The 19743-nt window shown below is 41.0% G+C and overlaps 1 protein-coding gene across 1 annotated transcript; it reads right to left on the reverse strand.

The window, feature by feature from the left end:
- Positions 1-5415: 5415 nt before the first annotated feature.
- Positions 5416-12956, reverse strand: LOC147634872 (ferredoxin--NADP reductase, leaf isozyme, chloroplastic-like). Its single transcript, XM_086804075.1, has 10 exons — positions 12703-12956; positions 11921-12194; positions 11465-11598; positions 11117-11195; positions 7191-7282; positions 7016-7093; positions 6776-6838; positions 6429-6663; positions 6196-6300; positions 5416-5788 (listed from the first exon to the last, which is right to left on the reverse strand). Exons 1-9 carry the CDS (start codon positions 12829-12831, stop codon positions 6233-6235), a joined length of 1152 nt encoding a protein of 383 aa, XP_086660201.1. The 5' UTR covers positions 12832-12956; the 3' UTR covers positions 5416-5788; positions 6196-6232.
- Between the last annotated feature and the right edge of the window lie 6787 nt (positions 12957-19743).

Consider the following 19743-nt stretch of genomic DNA (forward strand, 5'->3'; position numbering starts at 1 on the left):
GCAATCCTTGTGGTGATATCCCTCTTGGGGCTATCACACATCCTGTGATTGATTACAAAAGAGTGATAATGCTCCAAATCATGTTAGATGGAACCCTGATGTTCTCTGGTAATTGGAGAAGTCGAGCTTGGAGAATAGTATCAAAAGCTTTACGAAAGTCCCCAAAACACCAGTATATCCTTTGATGATGGCGTCCTTTGCCCTCCTTCATGATGGCTTAAAGGGTGAAGATGTGGTCAAGGGTAGAGTAGCTCCTTCTAAAGCCTTCTTGTCCTCTGGCCTACATTCATGTTTCTCTACAAAGGAACTCAGCTCTATCTCTAGCATCAATCCATGAAGCTTGGCCAAATGTGTGGTCAATCACGATCATCCTATAGTTATTGGGGTCAAGTGGATCGCTGACTTTAAGGATGGGTGTTAGTGGACCAAGAAGGTGGGAATCCCTCACACATGGCTCTATTAAACATGTAGGCTAGTAAGGGCACAAGTGTGTCAATAGCATGGGAAATGTACTCAACCGTGAGTACCTCATGATTTAGTTCTTGCCCATTACATAATCTATGAATGGACATGAGTGCCATGCCTAGTGTGAAGAAAGTGGAGGTGGTGGTGGGGCTAGGGTGGGGTGGGGTGGGGTGGAGGGGTAGAGGTGGCTTGTTGAGGATGTATAGAGAGAGTGTGAATATGAGTACCAAGTGTCTAGGTATGTGATGGGCATGGGGGGTAGTGCTCACACAGTTCTCTCCAAGCATCTTGTAGTTAGGCCCTAGGACGAGTCGATATAATCCTCTTTTTTAGTGTAGAACTCTTGTTTCTTATGTTTGGTAATGCGTTGGGAAATCTGTTATACTAAGCACCTCGAGATTTTCCCAATGCATATCTCATGCTTGAGATGGGGGTGGGTGGCCCATCATTCATCATTATACCAACCATTCTAGGGCATTGCATGCCACAAGGTGAATTGGCAGTGGAACTAGGTGTGCATCTCAAGGAGATGATGGGGGTAGATGTGTGAAGGATGGTGGTGAGCTACGATGTGAGGGTGGCAAGGGGCAAGAGGGTCTACATCTTGGAAATGGCAATAAATATGGTTTGAGTAAACACCATCAAGCTAGTGATAAAAATGGATTCAGGTGTGGGGGGTGGGTAGTGTGCACATGAGAGTGAAGTGGAGATAGGTGTGTTACTATGGTCTCAATCTTCTTAGGGTCCACTCAAATACCCTCTACAAAAACTATGTGGCCTAAGTATTCAATCTTTGTTTGAAAGAAGGAAATTTTGTGGGGGTTGAGATAAAGTTCATTTTCCTAAATACTATCTCTAGATGTTTCTTATGTTTAGTAATACCATCCTTGAACACAAGAATATTGTCAAAGAACACCACCACAAAGTTTTGATATTTAAGAAAGATGCAATTTATCATCATACTAATGAATGGGTCCAGAGCATTAGTAAGATTGAAGGACATCACTAAAAACTCATAATGGCATGAGTGCCTTCTAAAACAGTTTTGTACACATCTTCCTCCAACATCCTTAATTGATGATATCCTGACTTAAGGTCAATCTTACTAAATAATTTTGCTCCTCTCAATTTGTCTAGTAGGTCATCTCTACAAGAGGGATAAGATACGTATTCTTGACTATGATTTTGTTAAGAGCCCTATAGTCAATGCACATTTTATATGTTTTGTTTTTCTTTTTGACTAAGAGGACTGGGGCACCATAGGGTGAGCTACTAGAAGGGAGGATAAATTTACTCTCTAATAGATAATCTATTTGATGTTGAATTTCTCTACAAGGAGGGATACTACCTAGTATTATGTCAATCTTGTAGTCTTTAGGTCTAGAATTAAGTAAACCAAGGGGTAAGTCATCAAGGGGTAAGTCTTTAGGTCTAGAATTAAGTAAACCAAGGGGTATCATCAAGGAAACAATCAGAGAACTTGGAAAGAAAAGAGCCATATGAAGGATCCTTGGGAGGTTGTTTGTAAGCTATGAGCTCATTCACATAAATTAAAAATGTTTTCTTTCTCTTCCTCAATGCTCTCTTAGCCTAGGTATGGCTAAGGAATGTAATACTCTCCTCTTTCCTAATTCCATTAAGAGACAAACTTTTTCCTTCATACATGAAACACAAAGTATACGTGTGATAATCTATATGTGGGTTATACTTATGTCTCCATGGCATACCAAGAATTACATCAATATACCTTGTCCTTGTGCAACCAAAAAAGTTCTTTCCTCTTCATAAGTTGATATTGTCAATTTTAGATTTCTTACTTCTTTGTGCAATTATACTTTTGATTATTAAAGGTAGATTTAATTTTGTATTTGAATGGTGTGACCTCTAAATTAAGTGCATTCACAAGCCTTTTAGAAATAAATTCATGGGTGCTACCATCATCATGTAAGATTGTGATTGACTTATCTTTTACCTCACCTTCTGTTTTAAGTAACGTCGTATGAGGAGAAGACTGGGTATGTGAGGGTTTAGAATCATCTCCTTGGTTAAAAAATATATCATAGTCTAGGCTACCCTTTTGCTTGGGCAAGTTGTCACCATTCGTATCATTTGCTTCATCGATAATGTTGACTTTAGCTTGTAGTGTATGTCTCCTCTCTCGATAATTGGAAGCAATGTGGCCTTCCTTGTTGCACTTGAAGCATTTAATTCGCCACTTCTGATCATCTTTATTCACCTTGGAAGTATTCTCTTCAGTCTTCTATTTGGATCATTGCTCTTCTTGTTATTGAAGTGTTTGAAACGCTATGTTTTGAACCTTGAAACCTGTCAAAAGTTTTAGAAGTAGGAACATACTTTTGAAATTTAGAGGATCGAGGATCTTGGGTAGTTCTAGCTTCCTTGGGTATACCATTCTTCCTTTCATAATTAAGGGCTAGGGAAATAGTAGAGCTCAAAGATTGAGGATAAAACATATTTACTTCACCTCTAATATGAGGTCTCAATCCCGCTAAAAATTTCTTTTTTTTAATCTTTCTCATACACTTTCTCTATGGCTTTAAGCTGAAGAAGGGTTTGCTAAAACTTATCTACATACATTTGCATAGTCTCCTTCTTTAGCTATCTAATGGTATCCCATTGCTCTCCATTTCTAGCGTTATACTGTAGTGGTAAGAAATTTTTCTTTATTGTCTTTTGGAACTCTTTCTAAGTACAAGGTTTGTGACGTTTTGTTGTAGTAGCGTTTCACCACAACGCAACACTATCAACTAGTTGGCACTTGATTTTAGCCCTTTCATAGAATTTCTCCCCCGAAAACAAATCATCAAGCTGACTTAGCTATGAAAGTACCCACCTTAGCATTCTTTTTGTCATCGTAATTTTGAAATGATCTTCTCCTTTCTAGTCTCTTGGGCTCTAAGTGTTGCTTCCATAGTTTTCTAAATATGGTCACCTTCAAAATTTGAAGTTTCTTGGCTATTGGCTTCTCTACACCTCTTCTTGCAAGATGGTCTATCTTCTAACTTCCTTCTCAAACTCCTTTTCGAACAGAATCTGATGTTGAAGTACCTAAATTTACTCTTCTGAAAGGGATTGCCGCATCAAGCAATAAGCACATCGATGAACACAAGAGGAAGAAATTTTGATAATCGAGGAAGGAAATCTTAAATTTTGTTGACCAAAGAGAGCATAAAGGTGAGTTGTTACTCATGGTAATGAACAATTTAACTTGAGATGGTGAGGGGTTTCTTAATTCTAGTGTATCAAGCGCACAAAAAAAACCTTGACACTAATGTGGATCAATATGCTCTCCTTGAAAGGATGAAGCTACAATGTCTTGTGCTTGGAATTGCATAAATAGCCCTTGAACATAATGTTAAACATAATCCTTCAAGTGTTTAATTCACATTGTAGAAGTTTTGCTCTCGAAAGTCAAGAAAACTTTCAAATTTTTATATCAATAATTTCCACACCTATCAACGTGAATTTTACCATTCCTTTTATACACAAAACTCAAGTTATTCCAATGGTATCAAATAATTGAAAGGTTGGGTTGCCCAAGTATAGTCCCAACAAAGAAAAGAATCTAAGTAGCTTGCTTCAAGTATAAAACGAAATTTGACCAGGGTCTAAGAGACCAAAAAGTTTTAGAGCAGTTTCATGATCATGGAAACAAAAGGAGAGCGAGAGAGCAATTTGTTTAGTTTCACCGTGTCTACCTGTATGTGCATGCATGTGTGCGCTCAAAACTGTTTTTTTGTGTGTGTGTGTGTGTGTGTGTGTGAGAGAGAGAGAGAGAGAGATCTTCTGTGTTCCCATCTTCATTATTTAAACTCCATGATCTCATTTCAATGATTTCTTCCAGGTAAAGCACCTGTCTTTTGGGAGGAAATTTGGTTTAAATAGAACCCTGAAGACAGGCAGTGAGAAGACTTGACAAGGGTATAGTTCAAGTAAATGCCTTCAAAGAAAACAATAGGTGACACTTTCCCACTGATAGCACAGTTTATTAGCTCTAAAAACCAAGCATAAGTTCCTCCTCAATTGGATCCATTGTAATATGTTCCAAGAGGGGGGATTCATAGCCTCCTGGGGTGAAGCCTCTGAACATAGTCTCATAAGGATAAAGCCTTTTGACCATCGTACTCAGCTGCAACATCTTAGGCCATGCCATGTTCACAAGCTTTCCGACAGTTTACTTGTGAGGCCCACAAGGCAGTATCTTCGTAAGGGCCCACTAAGCAGAAGCAGAGTGGGGGAACAGGTTCAAGCCTAGGGAGGCCGGACATAGGGCAGATGTATGAAGATTTCAGGATTTCCACCCCCACCACTTGCTAGAAACCCTCACATCTTCCCGGTCCAATTTTTGTCAAGGGAGTGGCAGTTTTTCATGTCAGGTTGCCCTTCTCACCGTTGTCAGGTGGAAGGTTGTGAACCCTGCCTTTTCCACAAACACAACCAACTATAAATAAATGCTGCTTTGAATCACACATCCAAGAAAGGGGCGGGGGAGTAGCCCAGTGGTAAAACTTCGGCTTCAGAAGCTGGGCACGCTACTCAATGACCCCCCCTTGTGGGGTTTTAAAAAAACCTCCTCCCAATACTAGGGGAAACACAGACAGCTATATATATATAAATGCTGCTTTAACTCACATCCAAGCACTAAAAACAAAAGGGGGAGGGGAGTGGGGGTAAAAAAAAAAACCTCCTCACAATATTAGGGGAAACACAAACTACTATATATAAATGCTGCTTTAAATCACACATCCAAGGACTATAAACAAAAGGGGCGGGGGAGTAGCCCAGCAGTGAAACTCAGCTTCGGAAGCTGGGCATGCGGGTTTGATACTCGACGACCCCTGGTCATGAAGTGTGGGGTTTAAAAACCTCCTCACAATACTATGGGGGGGAAAAAAGAGATTGTAAACAAGATGTACATGTGGGAACAAATTTTCCCTTGAAGTTCACAACCATAATTGCAATTCTCCATTGTAACTTTTGACTTATACAATACAATGATGGGACAAAGAGATTAACACCATTGGATCAGTATGTACAGGGAAAATCAAAAAGTTCAGTAGGACATACTTTACATAGTTCAAAGGCAATACTGCTCCGATCCAACCTGTAACCTTTCTTCCCTTCTTTGATTTCCAATCCAAAACAAGGTCGCTGTTTACATTAAATAAGTGAACAAACGTTTCTTGGGAATCGAGCCAATCTAGCCCATTAAAATGATTTAGGCTTGATTAGCCACATTGCTGATGAAACTCTGTTCTGGCATCTACAAAAGTCAAGCTCAAGGTCTGTTGTGTTCTGGCATCTACAAAAGTAGAAAAAAAGGACCTTAAGGTCTCTGGCTCTATTTTTTTAAGTTCAGAAGAACATAAAATTTGAACCAAATCACTGGTTACTTGAAGGTGACAGGAATGTGCATGCATGCATGCATGAGAACCAATTTCAATGAATTCACTGGTTAATTGAATACGTGTGTGTGTGTGTGTGTGTGTGTGTGAGAGAGAGAGAGAGAGAGAGAGAGAGTCTTAACATTTTAGCCAAGCTAGTGGACCACATATGATCCCTATAACAGCAATTAAGTGCAGGGAATGGGACTATCAATTAGGAGCCTAACAAGTCAACCGCCATGCCAACACTAAACACACACACAAACACACAGGGGAATGCTCTATGAATTTCTACACCAGAAGAGAACAAAAATCACAATCTTACATTAACAAGTCACTTGTTCATGTTAACTAATTGCTGCTTAGTAGACCTCCACATTCCATTGCTCATTTTTCTTGAGCTCCTTCTTGTACTGTGACCAGTCATATCCTACAACAGCCAATACCACACACAGGCATTAAAAAAATAAAACGACATTTTGTTATGAAAATTTATAATCTCCCAAACATCAGAAAGCCAAAACATGAAAAGCAGTCTATCATGGATAAAACACATACCATCTCGTGCGGCCAAACCAGTCATGATATCATCTATGCCTTTCTCCATCCCACGCAAACCGCACATATATACATAAGTGTTATCTTTCTTCAAAAGCTCCCATAACTCATCAGCATATTCAGCCATTCTTGTTTGAATGTACATCTTTTCACCCTTGGAGTTGGTTTGTTCTCGGCTTATGGCAAGATCATATCTGAAGTTTTCCGGGGCAATTTTCTTCATCTTCTCGTACTCCTGAATACAAAATTTGTTGGCCTCTTTGAACTCATATTTATGCATCAGAACGCTATGATAGGGCTCATGCATAATGGTAAGAAAATACCACTACATAATGGTAAGAAAATACCTCTACATATAATAGGGAACTGGACGTTGGGACACCCAGAAAGAGCCAAGCAAGTCCATTGAACTGCAACCAAGCAAAACAGCAATTCACATAAAAGAACCCTACATTGGTAATCCTGGTGTAGCAAGCCCACTCAGTAGCATGGTGGTGAATGCCCTCTAGAATGGAAAGTTGACACTTCAGCCAAGTACACAGTCACCAAGATAAAATAAGTATGAGTTTTGCAAGGGAGAATCATACCTTGTAGTTTTCATGCTTCTCGAAAAACATCCTCCATAAAAAGCCTCTGAATGGAGCAATGCCTGTGCCGGTTGCAAGCTGTGGCACAAGATCACAAAGTAAGAGTCAAAGAAAGAGTGAATAATGATGAGAGACTACTTTGAAACCCTGAAACAAACCAATGAGTGAAACCAACCATGATGACTGTGGCATTGGGGTCAGTGGGCATCAGCATCTCTTTCCCAACAGGGCCTGTGATCGACACTTCATTTCCAGGCATCAAATCACCTAACCATTCAAGTGGCAGATTATCAGTTCTCTCTCTCTTTCTCTCTCTCTCTCTCTCTCTCTCTCTCTCTCTCTCCCGACATGTCTCCATAGATGAGGTCTGTGACTTCATTGACAAACTTGGAGGGCCAGGTTCCACATTATGTGATACATTGGGGCACCCACTCTGCTTTATGCAGATGACAACGTGCTTATCCCAGATTAAACAGAGGGGTAATGGGTTACAGAGACACTTAGTGGCATTGCAGGCCTTTTGTCAGCGGCAAGACCTTACAGTTACACCAAGGTTGTGATCTTCAACACCTCACACTTGGTGGTCTCCAGACAGCGATTCACGTCTGCAGGGGAAAAAGTAGACATCATCCCATCTTATACCTGAGAGTCACTTTTTTTGGACATTACTTCACTATGCGCCTGGCAGCCCAGGTTTGGCTGATGAGGGGGTATACAGCTTTGGCTTGTTTGGAGCGACAATGCTTTCAGGTTCACTTTCAGGAGCCTAGAACATGATGTATGGGGGCTCCTTTGGGGACCAGACCTCGGGAAGGATGGCTAGTGGAGGATAGAATGATTGCAAGTCATGATGTTTGCTTGGATAATTTTGAATAAGCCCTCAGTTCCCCACCCTATTTTTCTTGCAGGGTGTCCCCTTGGTAGTTGATGTGCTCTTCCAGGCATGACTTTCGCATACTGCATCTACACCTTGGACAGAGACGAACTCCCAGGCTGCCCTTGGAGTCATCTAGGCGCTCAGCCAAGATGGGACATGTTCGGGTTTGGTATGCCAGGGTTGTCTCACATGGGCTTCATATCGATCCCTTGCCCCCATTCTACTATAGTCTAAATGCACCTCTACTTCCTCTAACCCAACAGAACATTAACCGACTTATCCACGCTGACCTCGTTAGACTAAAGGACCATGTCGCACTCCTGTGATGAAGTCTTTTGCCCTCTTAATAACAATACTCCTTTGTGTAGGTGTCCAGGAATCTGAGAGCTCGTCTTCCATACAAGACTCAATCCTCACCAACTCCCAGTCATAGGCTTCTCTTGAGCTTGTGCCCTCAATGTCACTCATATCGTCAATGGCTATGGTGGTGTGACTTCTGTAAGTCCCTATGAATAGAGTTAGGTGCCCTTACTCCTCCCTGGAAGGTGCTCAGGATTCAGCGTTGTTCGAGGCACTCTCCTCTACCGAGTGATTGTATCCAACAAACTTCCCGCACCATGTATACATGAAAAGATGACTGGCCTTAAGCTAACCGGACTAGATCTTCTTTCTATGGGTCATTGACTTCCCATTCCAGCAGTGCTGTGAACTCTAGCTGATGGAGCTGCATTGCCACAGAGATCAGCTATGCAGAGCATAGTCACATGAAAACGCGTTTCTGGAGTGAGAAACCCCGAAACACAAGAAATGTTTCAGAAACTCCTGATTTTTTTGGTTTCTCAAAAAACAAATTGTTTCTCAAAGTTAAAAGTTCCTATTTTTTGGAACTTTAGCAATGCAAAATTATATAGGAAAAAATCCGAAACCTTGGCGTTTCTTAGCCGAAAGCCGAAACGTTTTGCCCCAAAACCTCAAAAACCCTGAAACGTTCCTGGTGACTATGATGCAGAGAGGCACAAATGCAAACCCTATATACCTCACAGCCTCCCATCACAAGCTTATTTTCCCCGACAAGAGATTTGACCCAAATCAAATCCCCTACCCGACGAATGAGGCAACACACATTGGCAGTCCATCATCCATGTGCCACCCCCTCTCTCCTTGGACAACGCGACGCCATAAACCCACTGGTCTAAGGAGGTGCTCCACTCAATAGCTTCAGATGGGAGATCTTCTAGAGAGACAGGTAGTGGACGTGGAGAGCCTCTATGCAGACATTGATATCATCGAGGATCCACTTTGACCCCATCACATTACATCATCGTACCATTGACATTCACATGGTTATTTTTTCCTTTCAAATCTAGTTGGTTTCTATGTTTTTCCATGGTTTGAGTAACTTCACGGATATATTGTGACACTTTTGGTCCCATAGATCCTTTGGTCTTTGGTAGATGTTAATAGAACTCTCTCTCTCTCTCTCTCTCTCTCTCTCTCACAAGCCATACACAGACTCCGGAATTGTAGAGCCCAGGACCATGAAGGTTTATTTGCCAAGCACATTTACATACATGCGACATTACACCCTTGCCCCATTGCTAGCACACATGTTTAACAAAGCCCTCTAGAATCAGAGATCGGCTCTCTCGCAACAACAAAGAGACAAGGATATAAGGTCACAAAGCAAGCAAGCTTTACAAGAACATACTCCATGCTAGATCATATCTGTACATTGAGAGCCATCATTAAGGAGGCCAGCTTGCAGAAGCAACGGGTTTACTAACTTTACTGCTACTTTGTGGATTTCCACAAGGCTTTTGATATTGTGTCACAGGCATGGCTGTTCAGGCCCTTACAGGAGTTGGGTAAACCATTTGAGATGGTATGGGGTGTCATATCACTAATCTTCATTCGTATCGAGATTATGTCAAAAATCCATGCTTCTAGTCATCACAAATTAGCTCAAATCAAGAAGTTGTGGGCATTTTTACTACAAATAGTAGACTTTGGGTCTACATTAATCCTAGCTTGGTCTAAGCATCAAGGATCACTTCAAACAACATCAAATCAAGCTCAAATCCATGGCAGTACCCACGATGTGTAGATTTCCTTCTTATTTGCTGAATTGATTCGACTACTGGACATGGGACACCCGAGAAGGATCTATGTATAAGCAGGCTGCTTTTTGAGCTGTGGAAATTGCTGAGACTAACACAAGATTGAAGAGCTTTGAACTGAGTAGGCTGATTGCAAATACAGGCTCCTGGCTGGTGGAGGGGCCATTCTACATCGATAACTGGGTACTCCCATGATGCGCTGAATGCTTAATGTGAGGCACTTGATTGATTTGATGCTTGCCTCTAGATGCTTGAAGTGGGGAAGGGAGAAACCTATTTATTGGGCCTTTTGCCTTTGGCCAGGATTCAGTCTGCCTGGCCTGTTGCTTGACCTGCACGATCAGCTACCCGACCTGCCACTGCCCAACCTGTATGACCAGCTGCGCCCGACCTGCCCTACCTTTGTCCGACCTGTCTGACTTGCCCTACCTCTGCTCAGACCTGTCTGGCCTACTTATCATATTTGCCCAACTGTCCGGTCTGTCCATAAATGTTCCGTGCCAGCGGACACTTGGCCTCATACTGTCTAAAGCAATTGTATACACTTCTACTTCAGGTGGGTTACAGAAAAATGCGACACTTTGCTTTGATTGACCTACCTTGGCCTACCTTGATGGTGATTGGTGACTGGTCCCCTAGACTAGGGATCTCAAAATTGCCCAATGCACATCTCAAATCCAAAAGATTATTCCAAAATTTGCATGCAAAGTACATATATGTCCATGTGCCACACCCAGATGCAGTGGGTAGATGTGACATCCTCTCTTGCTTAGCCTGTTGACGGTCATGTCATCCGCATAATAAGAAAATAGGGATCAAAGTGTGTGCTAGTGGAGAGCGTCTCCTCCCAAACTCTGAACAAATTTAGAGATCTCATCTATGTAAAGCCCAAACAGTGTCCGGAAGAGGGGGCAGCGTAACAAGGCAAATACACTAAAAGGTGGGGACCCTCAATGGGTTATTGGACCCAGTAATACATCGATACATTCCCTCTCTCACCCATTTCTTCTAAGTGAATCAAAAGTGAAATAAATGCATTAAAAAACTTTGCTGCATAGCACTCAAGGTTCCGCAGTGCATGTAACAACTTGTTAAAAAGGAACTTACAAAGAAAGTTTGAGCAGACACCCTTCACTTCCTCGCCCTTGTCATTGAGGTAGACAAGCCTTTTGACGCAAAGGGAAACCTGGTAAAGGAGAAGAGCTTAAGTGTAAGCTGAGGCAAACACATGGCTATCAACATATCATAAATACCCAACTGTTATGAAAGTTATTGAGTGCATGACGGCGGACATTCATGACAATTGATGCAGGAAAAACTGTGAGCACATGTATGGGCATATCATGATGATTCATGCATGAAGATTGACGAGTGCACAGGAGCATGGCTATGTTGCAAAATAGAGCGGCATTGATTCACACATTCAATTTAGAAGTTTAAAAAAAGTTGTCCTACTGTTTTGTAGTCCCCAAAGTCACCAGGAGCACTGCTTGCAATGGAGTAAAGGCGCAGCTTGTGAGGCTTTCCATTGGCATCAATGCCAGGAGGGATGATACCTATAGACTGGCCTTCACGATATTTTACAAGGCCTGTTAAGTCACGCAGAAATAACACATATCATTTGCGTTTGTCAGTGCCACATGGTCCCCATCTTAGGGTTAATGCAGAACCAAATCAATGTAGCTTTGCATCAACCTTAAAATTAAATATGACAACAATGCAGCCTTTTCTTCATAGGGGCTAACATTTAATGTCTGTGTTTGGCAAAGCAGCTGTGATGTCATCTGTAGTAAGGTTCAATGCTTGAGGAAATGAGCCAACAAGACCTAGAGGGAGGTTCAATGCTTAGCTTGAGAAAATGAGCAAACAAGAAGACCTAGAGGCAGAAGGCTATCAAAGAAGTGGCTTCACCTTCTGTACTAAAGACCATATGCCAGGTCTCTCCAGGGGCGTCATCACCCACGATCTTTGAGTTGAGAAGGCATTTGCCAATGTAGGGGGATTTCGGCTTATATGTGTTGATAATAACACCCTCTTCATCTTTCCTAGAATGCTTCTTGGCAGCGGGAGCTGCTGCAGGTGCCTGTGTCTCCACGGAAGCCTTTACAATGGCCCCTTTGCCTCCTGGCAGCATTGCGTTTGTCGCCGAAGAGTCCAGCCATAGCCTGTTCCCACTCAAGAACCCCTGCCACATAAGGAAAAACGAGGCACACACAGCAACTACACATCTTAAGAAGGATTGAAAACGGGAGTAAAAACTTACTTTCAGGGAAACCCTTCCTGATGCACATGCAACATGGAATGCACAAAAGATCGAGTATAATCATAAGGAAAAACATCCTTGTAGAACACCCTAGCACGACGACTGTGAGAGAGCAATGCACAGGGCAGAAAGAGGGGGATGACTTCATATAAGCATCAGATCATCAAAGAAGCGGGTAAAGTTTCCTGTTGGGGAAACCCTTATACATGCGCAAAGGCTCCAGGATCCAGAAAAGCTCGGGAGATTGCTGCAGCAACGTCGTATTCCCTCATTTGGAAAGAACAGGCTGGAGCAGGAAAGAGAGGATACACTTGGACAAATGCATTCAAAGATCTTACTTAAGCATTACATCGCGCTTAGTGTATTGGTTCAGTATACAGAAAGATCGCATCACGCCTTCAACCGCGGAAGAGAAAAAACACACCCATACCTTGTTGAAGGAGAAGGCTACGTTGGAAGCAGATGAATCAACGAGAGGCTGCTGAAATCGACGTCCATGCAGTGGAGAGGACGACGCAGCAGAAGTCGCAGAAGAAGCTACGGCAAGAGAGGACGCCATCGCCACACCCACTGGATGGTAGCACCGTAGCGGGTTCACGAAAAGGCAACGGCTTTGCTCGCAGTATCGACTGCTACCACTACTACGCCAGACTTCTGGCGTTCGAAAACACCTAGTTTGCAACTGGCGTGTTCTGTTAAATTTTGTGTGGTTCGGATAGGCCCTCTCCCCATCCACAAATCACAACGGTCCCCCCTAGGCCTTTTACAATTATTATTTCCCTGATATAGCATGTGCCCTTACGTTGAATATTGGTGTGTTTTCCATGTTCGGTACCTTCTGCTAGATATGCAGCTTCTAAAGTTGCCCATTTATTGCTGTCTAATATGGCCTTTAAAGTTGTCCATTTATTGTTGTCTATGCAGTCACGATATGGCCTTTGGATCATGATTCCTTCTCTTCCCAGCTTTTCCGTTTTGTTTACTGGCTTCTCGTAGGCACAAGCCTTCTACATGCATGGGATGTCGCACTGTCATCATATGGACCTCACATGCATGCATCGTGTGCCATGTGGGCTTGTATGTTGCTTCTTTTTCTGATGCTCAAAAGTGGCAGAAAATTTATAAATATCCTCCTTTGCTTGTCCTTGATATGCTTGTAAGCATGTCAACCACCAAAAGGTTTCCTCTCCACAATATCACCAACTCTGCCCCACCTCCTCTATCCACTTCCTTTTATGTCACGAAGAAGAATCGATTCCTAGTACTCTTCCCAGAAATGGAGTTGTCAATTCTATGCTGGGAAGAATACTAACACCTTCTAAAGGCCTTGCATGCATTTGTAATGTTTTGGCGATCAAAAGGAGGGCAAGACCACAAGGTTGCTTTTTTTCTTTAACTATAGTTTTGTTTCTTGTATATGAAATACGAGCTCCTATGTCCCCTTGTGAACACATGTTGGTGCTGTTTCCATGCATTTGTATTTCCTTTTTTTGTCTTATAAGTGCAAGTTCTTATTTTCGATCACCATTGACCATGACTATACACTGCATGTACTTTGCTTGGCTTTTCACATACGTAGGCCCTCTCTTTCGTGTATTTGTATTTCCTAATTTTGTTTTATAAGCAACAACTCTTATTTTCAATCACCACCACTGACCATGACTTTACACTACATGTACACATGTACACAAGGCCTTGCACCACAGTCAACATTGTGGGCTCTTAGTAATCAATCGAAATTATAGCCTCTTAAGTGCTGAAATAGAGCATTTTCATGGTTTTTTATGTTTTGTAGATTTATGTTTGCTGTCTTATTCTCATATAGGTACGTTTTAGTTCACGGTCTTCCAAAACTTTGAACGTGAAAGCCAGGAAACAATGATCTGATCTCACCTGCAAAAAAAAAAAACAAGCTTAATGAATCCTCGATCACAATAGGCATTTGGAATGGCAACATCGATGTCTTGAATTGGGAGTCTCTTGAAGAGTTTGTACAGATGGAGTGCCTCAAAGGAATGTTTGCACTCGAGAAAGGTGGAACACTCAACCACCGTCACTTCCAAATGGCGGTTTCCGTCATGGCGCCATCTCTGATAAGTATCGGCAAGCTCATTAGGTATATGCAATGGGATTTCTTTAAGCCACAAGGAGGATTATTAATGTGTAGAGAATTGCGTCAAGTGCGCCTGCACACTTTTAAAGGCATGCTAGGGTACTTCATAAAAGATATACATAAAAATCATTTCAAATTCTTCTGCCACAATGTTTTGTGTGAAGAAATCACTCGTGGCTGATATTTTCTCTGTATGGTCAAGGTGATCTCAAGAACAAGTATGCTTGTGTCACCGATCAATCTCTTCGAAAAACAAGCCTAGTTTTCATGGAGAATTACATTCCAAACAAATTGGGTGCAACACTTGAGAATACACTCCTTCGAATAATGCAAACTGTGAAATATTATCCAGTTGCATCATGGATAATACCCAACAGGGAATGGCATGGATAGGAAAATAGCTTTAGCCATCTAAGGTTATGAAAATTCCACACTTGACACAATGCATTGATGTGGAAACATGAAACAATCTTCTACATGGACACACTAGGAAGAATTAACTTTTATGGAGAAGATAATAATCCGATACATAATCATGACAATAAAGAACGTGATGAAGGAATCAATTCGTCAAAATCCAATTTGTGGTGGATGCTAATGAATAAGAAGACTTAAGTAATGCTTGCTTCTCAGTGCAACACAAAACAACGAGGTTCCAACAAGCAACCACCAATGGCGAGGACTATGCCCCTTTGCCACCTAATACTTGTAGATATATAGGCCTCCTAAGAGAAGATGCTTGTTTTGTCTAGATTAACAGTTTGTGGTGTGGCTTTCGATGTACAAATGAGCATTGTGTTTGTCTTGGAGTGCTCTTGTATGTGTGTGTCTACCCTTGGCTTCTCAATGTAAATCTAATTATGGATGTATTAATAAATATAATCGCTGTCGTAGTGAAAGTATCCGATAATATTCATCTTTCCTCATTGTAAAAACCTTGTGTGTTATAAAATTCGAGTTGTTCTTTCTAAATTATATTACATTTAGTTATCTTTTATTCTACACTTAAAGCTTTGTATGATTGACGCTTATGCACATGCTAATAAATGCACACCAAACAAAAATATGAATATGCACACCAAACAATGTGGTTACACTTACAATTATCCCCCCCCCCCCCCCCCCCCCGCGGCTCGAGCCTTCTACTTGAAGGGCCAAGGTGATATAGCATGTGCCCTTGACCTTCCATAGTTAGTGTGTGTCTTGTTACATGTCCCTAACTCCCTTGGAAGAGACATATTTTCTTGGGTTGAATAAGTGATACGTGGAGTCTTGCCAGTAGATAATGTGGTTACACACTATTGCACAAGAAGATTGTGGAGGGCCCAAAAGGTCCTTTCACCCTCCATTGTGCATCTCTCTTTATATTGGCATTTTCGAATGAGGGGGGGATGAGTAATTAAAAATGCATATTAGAGAATGACGTTGAACTTGTTCCTTCAAGGTTGAGACATTTTCTATTGATTGGGAGATGTACTAGTAGTAGGTATAGTGGGTTATACCACATCATTGTTATGTGTTTGTGCTTATGAACATATCATTTTGGGATTAATTGTTGAGGAGTCCAACTAATTATTGTAACTGAGTTGATTGGCGTTTAAGTAATAGGTGGTGCGCATCAGTGTGAAGGTAGTATCGATTGAGGTGTTGCTACACACGTGAGGGATGGTGATAGCATGAGGGTACCAATTGAGGTGTTGCATGGTTTATTATGTTGGCCAATGCCAATGGCTTATGTTGCCATTGTAATATGTCGTGTTATTATTTGGGATGCTAAATGAATGTTCTTGGAACTAACGTTATTTTTGTAAAGCTGAAAACCCAATTTGGAGGGTGAGGCTATTATTGGCTCCAAGGGTCAATATGATTTAAATACCCATGTGTGCAAGGTTGGAACCACTCATTTTTTGGGGGGATTGCACACAATGCTTTTTGTCTTTGTCTTTTTTGTTATGTCGTGTAGAAGGTTGGAGCCACTCATGTTGGGGTGGGGGGGTTGGGGGGGAGGGGGGAAAGAGAAAGATTGCACACAATGCTTTTTGTCTTTATCTTTTTTGTTGTGTCATGCACTTCATCTTCATCTTCCTTTTTTTTATACTTGAGTAATCTAATTTATACTAAGGTCTATGAATGATTTTATTACATCGTTAAATTCAATCATGTGTGTGTGTCCTCTATACTTTAATATTTCATCGGTATCAAAGATCAAGGTATGCTTAGGTATGATCAATCATGGGAAAAAGGCTTTAAAGTACCTTGGGCATCTACACCAAATATTGGAATCCATCTAGTATTTTCAAAGCTATGAAGTCTAAAGAAGGGGCCTCAAGGCTATGTCTACTAGCATTGGCTAGGCTAGCTAGCTAACTAGCCTAAGGCTAGTTCCAACTAAAGCAAAGAATTAGAACGCCTAGCCATCTGTGAAGAAGCAACAAGGCAGTGATTGAAAATCGGAGGGGATCTTCCTTTTTAGCGACCTAAGACCTATACCGAAATCGACTTGGTCTACTTTAATGTCTTTATTACTAAAAAAAAAATCTAAGGGGATCTCTGATTTTGGGTGACCTAAAACTTGTATACCAAAATCAACTTGGTCTACTTACATGTCTTCACCATCTTAAGGAGCTTCAAGCATGGCCAAAAGCAAATCAAACTTTGTGGGAAATTGCTATTAGCAAGAATAACTCAAGGAGAAGCAATCCTATGTGCTGGTTGTGTGGTGCTAGAAGTGCAAGGCTATTCTGAAGGTGTCCCTCAGATCCAACAAATTAACAACTATGGATGGGAGACTTAAAGCCACCCCGATAGAAAAGAATAGTGTTGTAAAAGAAGCCATAAGGACCTCACAAAATATGGAGAAGAAATCCATAAGAACTTTATTGCAGACAAAGCACCAAATGTTGAAGTAAAATAGGTAATACTTTTAAATCCTTGCACACCAAGGGGAAAGGAAAAGGTTACATAAACACAACAAGGGATGGATCCACACAAACTTGCTACAATGTCTATGGATTAGGATCACTATCTTTGATATACCAAGCTTCTAGTGTCTCTTTGATTGATACAAGGGCAAGACACAACTTGCTCTCATGTGAAACATGGCAGACTTTAAGCAAACCACACCTTGAATCCACGAATGCTAAAGTCCAAAATGTGTACTCATATGTGGTACAAGGTGAAGGGTTTTTAAACTTTAATATTTTCATTGAAGTAATCCCTTGGCCCTAAATCATACCTTAAATCCACGAATGCTAAAGTCCAGAATGTATACTCATATGTGGTGCAGGCTGAAGGGTTTTTAAAAGTTACTATTTTCATTGGAATAATTCCTTGGCCGAAAAGCATTTAAGAATCTAATAGCATACAAGCAAAAAGATTAGATAAGAGGAGCTCACAATTATTGTGGTTAGGGAGTGTCCTCCAAGGACCCTACACCATCAAGACCCCCACGGTACTCCAAGCACTTTGAACCCATGCCTAGTACTCCAAGCACTTTGAACCCATGCCTAAACCCAATGTCATACCTTATGGTAGCATAGCTACAAGTGTGGATTTGAATATACTTTGAACCTAACAATTAGCTTAAATATAAGCATAGCTGCAAACACTCACTCACTCAATGTCCACAGATTAAAGAGAACACAAGGGGGGGGAGATAGAGTGTAAAAGGCTAGTTAACTAGGAGCAAGACTTCAAGGTACAATGAAGTACAAAATGAAGTGTAACCCTAACAGAGGATGAGGTTACTTATATATTAGCTAACTCTAAGGTGCCTGTTCACACCTGGATGGCCATGGGGAAAAACCCAGTGGGATAAAAGTGCCATGGCATAAGTGCATGGCCTCATAGTCAAGCATTACCAAATTTCTAACCAAACCCCCAGTGGGATAAAAGTGCCATGGCATAAGTGCATGGCCTCATAGTCAAGCATTACCAAATTTCTAACCAAACCCCCTCCTATAGTATAAACGTGAGGTTTATAAAGATTGGAAAGAAAAGAGGCCCAAAGCTTTGCGGAATACCTCAAACTTTTCACATGATAAGGCTTTAGTGAAAAGATCTGCCAAATTGTCATGTGTACTGCAATAAATCATATTGATCTCTCTAGCATGGAGTCTCTCTCTAACATAGTAATAATGCACTTTAATGTGCTTAGTCCTAACATGAAAAACATGATTCTTTGCAAAAGTGTCATTGCACTCTAACTGCTGTCAGTGAGAAAAGGAGTAGGGGTGTTTGAATGGACACAAAGATCCTCCATCAATCTTCTTAACCATAACACATTAAATTGTCATAGTGAATGTTGCTCTATATTTAGCTTCACATGATGATGTTGCCATAGTTGGTTGTTTCTTGCTTAGCCAAGATATGCATGAATTGCTAAAAAGACTCAAGTTTATCTTCTTGAGCCTCTTGAGCCTCTTCAAAAGACTCAAGTTTATCTACATCATGTAGAGAACTAAGAAATACAAACTCAGCAATATCTACTGAAGAAGTGGTTCGAACACCTAATTTGGTTCCACTCTACAAAGGAGCATACAATTTGCTATCCTACAAGGTGCTTCTAACCCATCTAGGCATAACCCTAGATTCATTGATTGTTGTTGATATTTCAGTATTTACTGCATCTTCCAGCTGATATTTTAGTATTTACTACATCTTCCAGCTGATATCTTCCAGCTGATATCTTCCAGCTGATCTAAAGTTGGTGCATCAATTCTTTGAGCATCCCCTCATTGAAGACAATAAACAAGGATCATTAGGCAAAATCCATTGAGAATCAATAGAAACTCGCATAGGTAATGACCCATCAAACATGTCTGGAGAATTGGCATAGGAGTATGCTTATTAAATTCTATCATTACATATACATAATCTTCTATAAAAATGGCATCCCCACTGACAATAATCTTCTTTATGAGAGGATTGTAGAGACAATAATCTTTGCTTTTAGCACTATAACCAATAAAAATGCATTCGACTGCGTTGTCATCAAGCTTAGTTCTACTTTGCATATTCCAAAGAACCAAAAACATTCATGTGTTCAACCTTAGCTTTTCGATTAAATCAAGCCTTATAAAAGAGTGATAGTCTTCAAAGATTAGTGGGACACCTGTTTAGCACATAGGTAGCATAAAGAACTGCTTCCATCCAAAAATTATGTGTGAAAGTTGCTGACCCTTAACCATGTATCTAACCATCTCCATATGAGAGTCCTATTTGTCTCTCAACAACACCATTTTGTTGTGGTGTATAAGGAGTTGTACATTAATGCTTAATGCCTTTTTTTTCCCAAAAAATCTCTGAATGCATTGGACATGTCTGAATAGAGAGTTTGGATTTTTAAGCCTGTTTCAT

The sequence above is a fragment of the Cibotium barometz genome, chromosome 10, assembly GCF_041138505.1.
Source record: "Cibotium barometz isolate CiBa-2024 chromosome 10, ASM4113850v1, whole genome shotgun sequence".
NCBI lineage: Eukaryota > Viridiplantae > Streptophyta > Polypodiopsida > Cyatheales > Cibotiaceae > Cibotium > Cibotium barometz.

What these genes read in the sequence shown, in the direction of transcription:
- LOC147634872 (XM_086804075.1), bottom strand. Translation starts at nt 12,831, where the DNA reads ATGGCGTCCTCTCTTGCCGTAGCTTCTTCTGCGACTTCTGCTGCGTCG. An exon ending in AGAAGCATGAAAACTACAAG is followed by an intron (nt 6,839 to 7,015) that starts GTATGATTCTCC and finishes GCTTGGTTGCAG; the next exon opens with TTCAATGGACTTGCTTGGCT. An exon ending in TGGTTTGGCCGCACGAGATG is followed by an intron (nt 6,301 to 6,428) that starts GTATGTGTTTTA and finishes TGGCTGTTGTAG; the next exon opens with GATATGACTGGTCACAGTAC.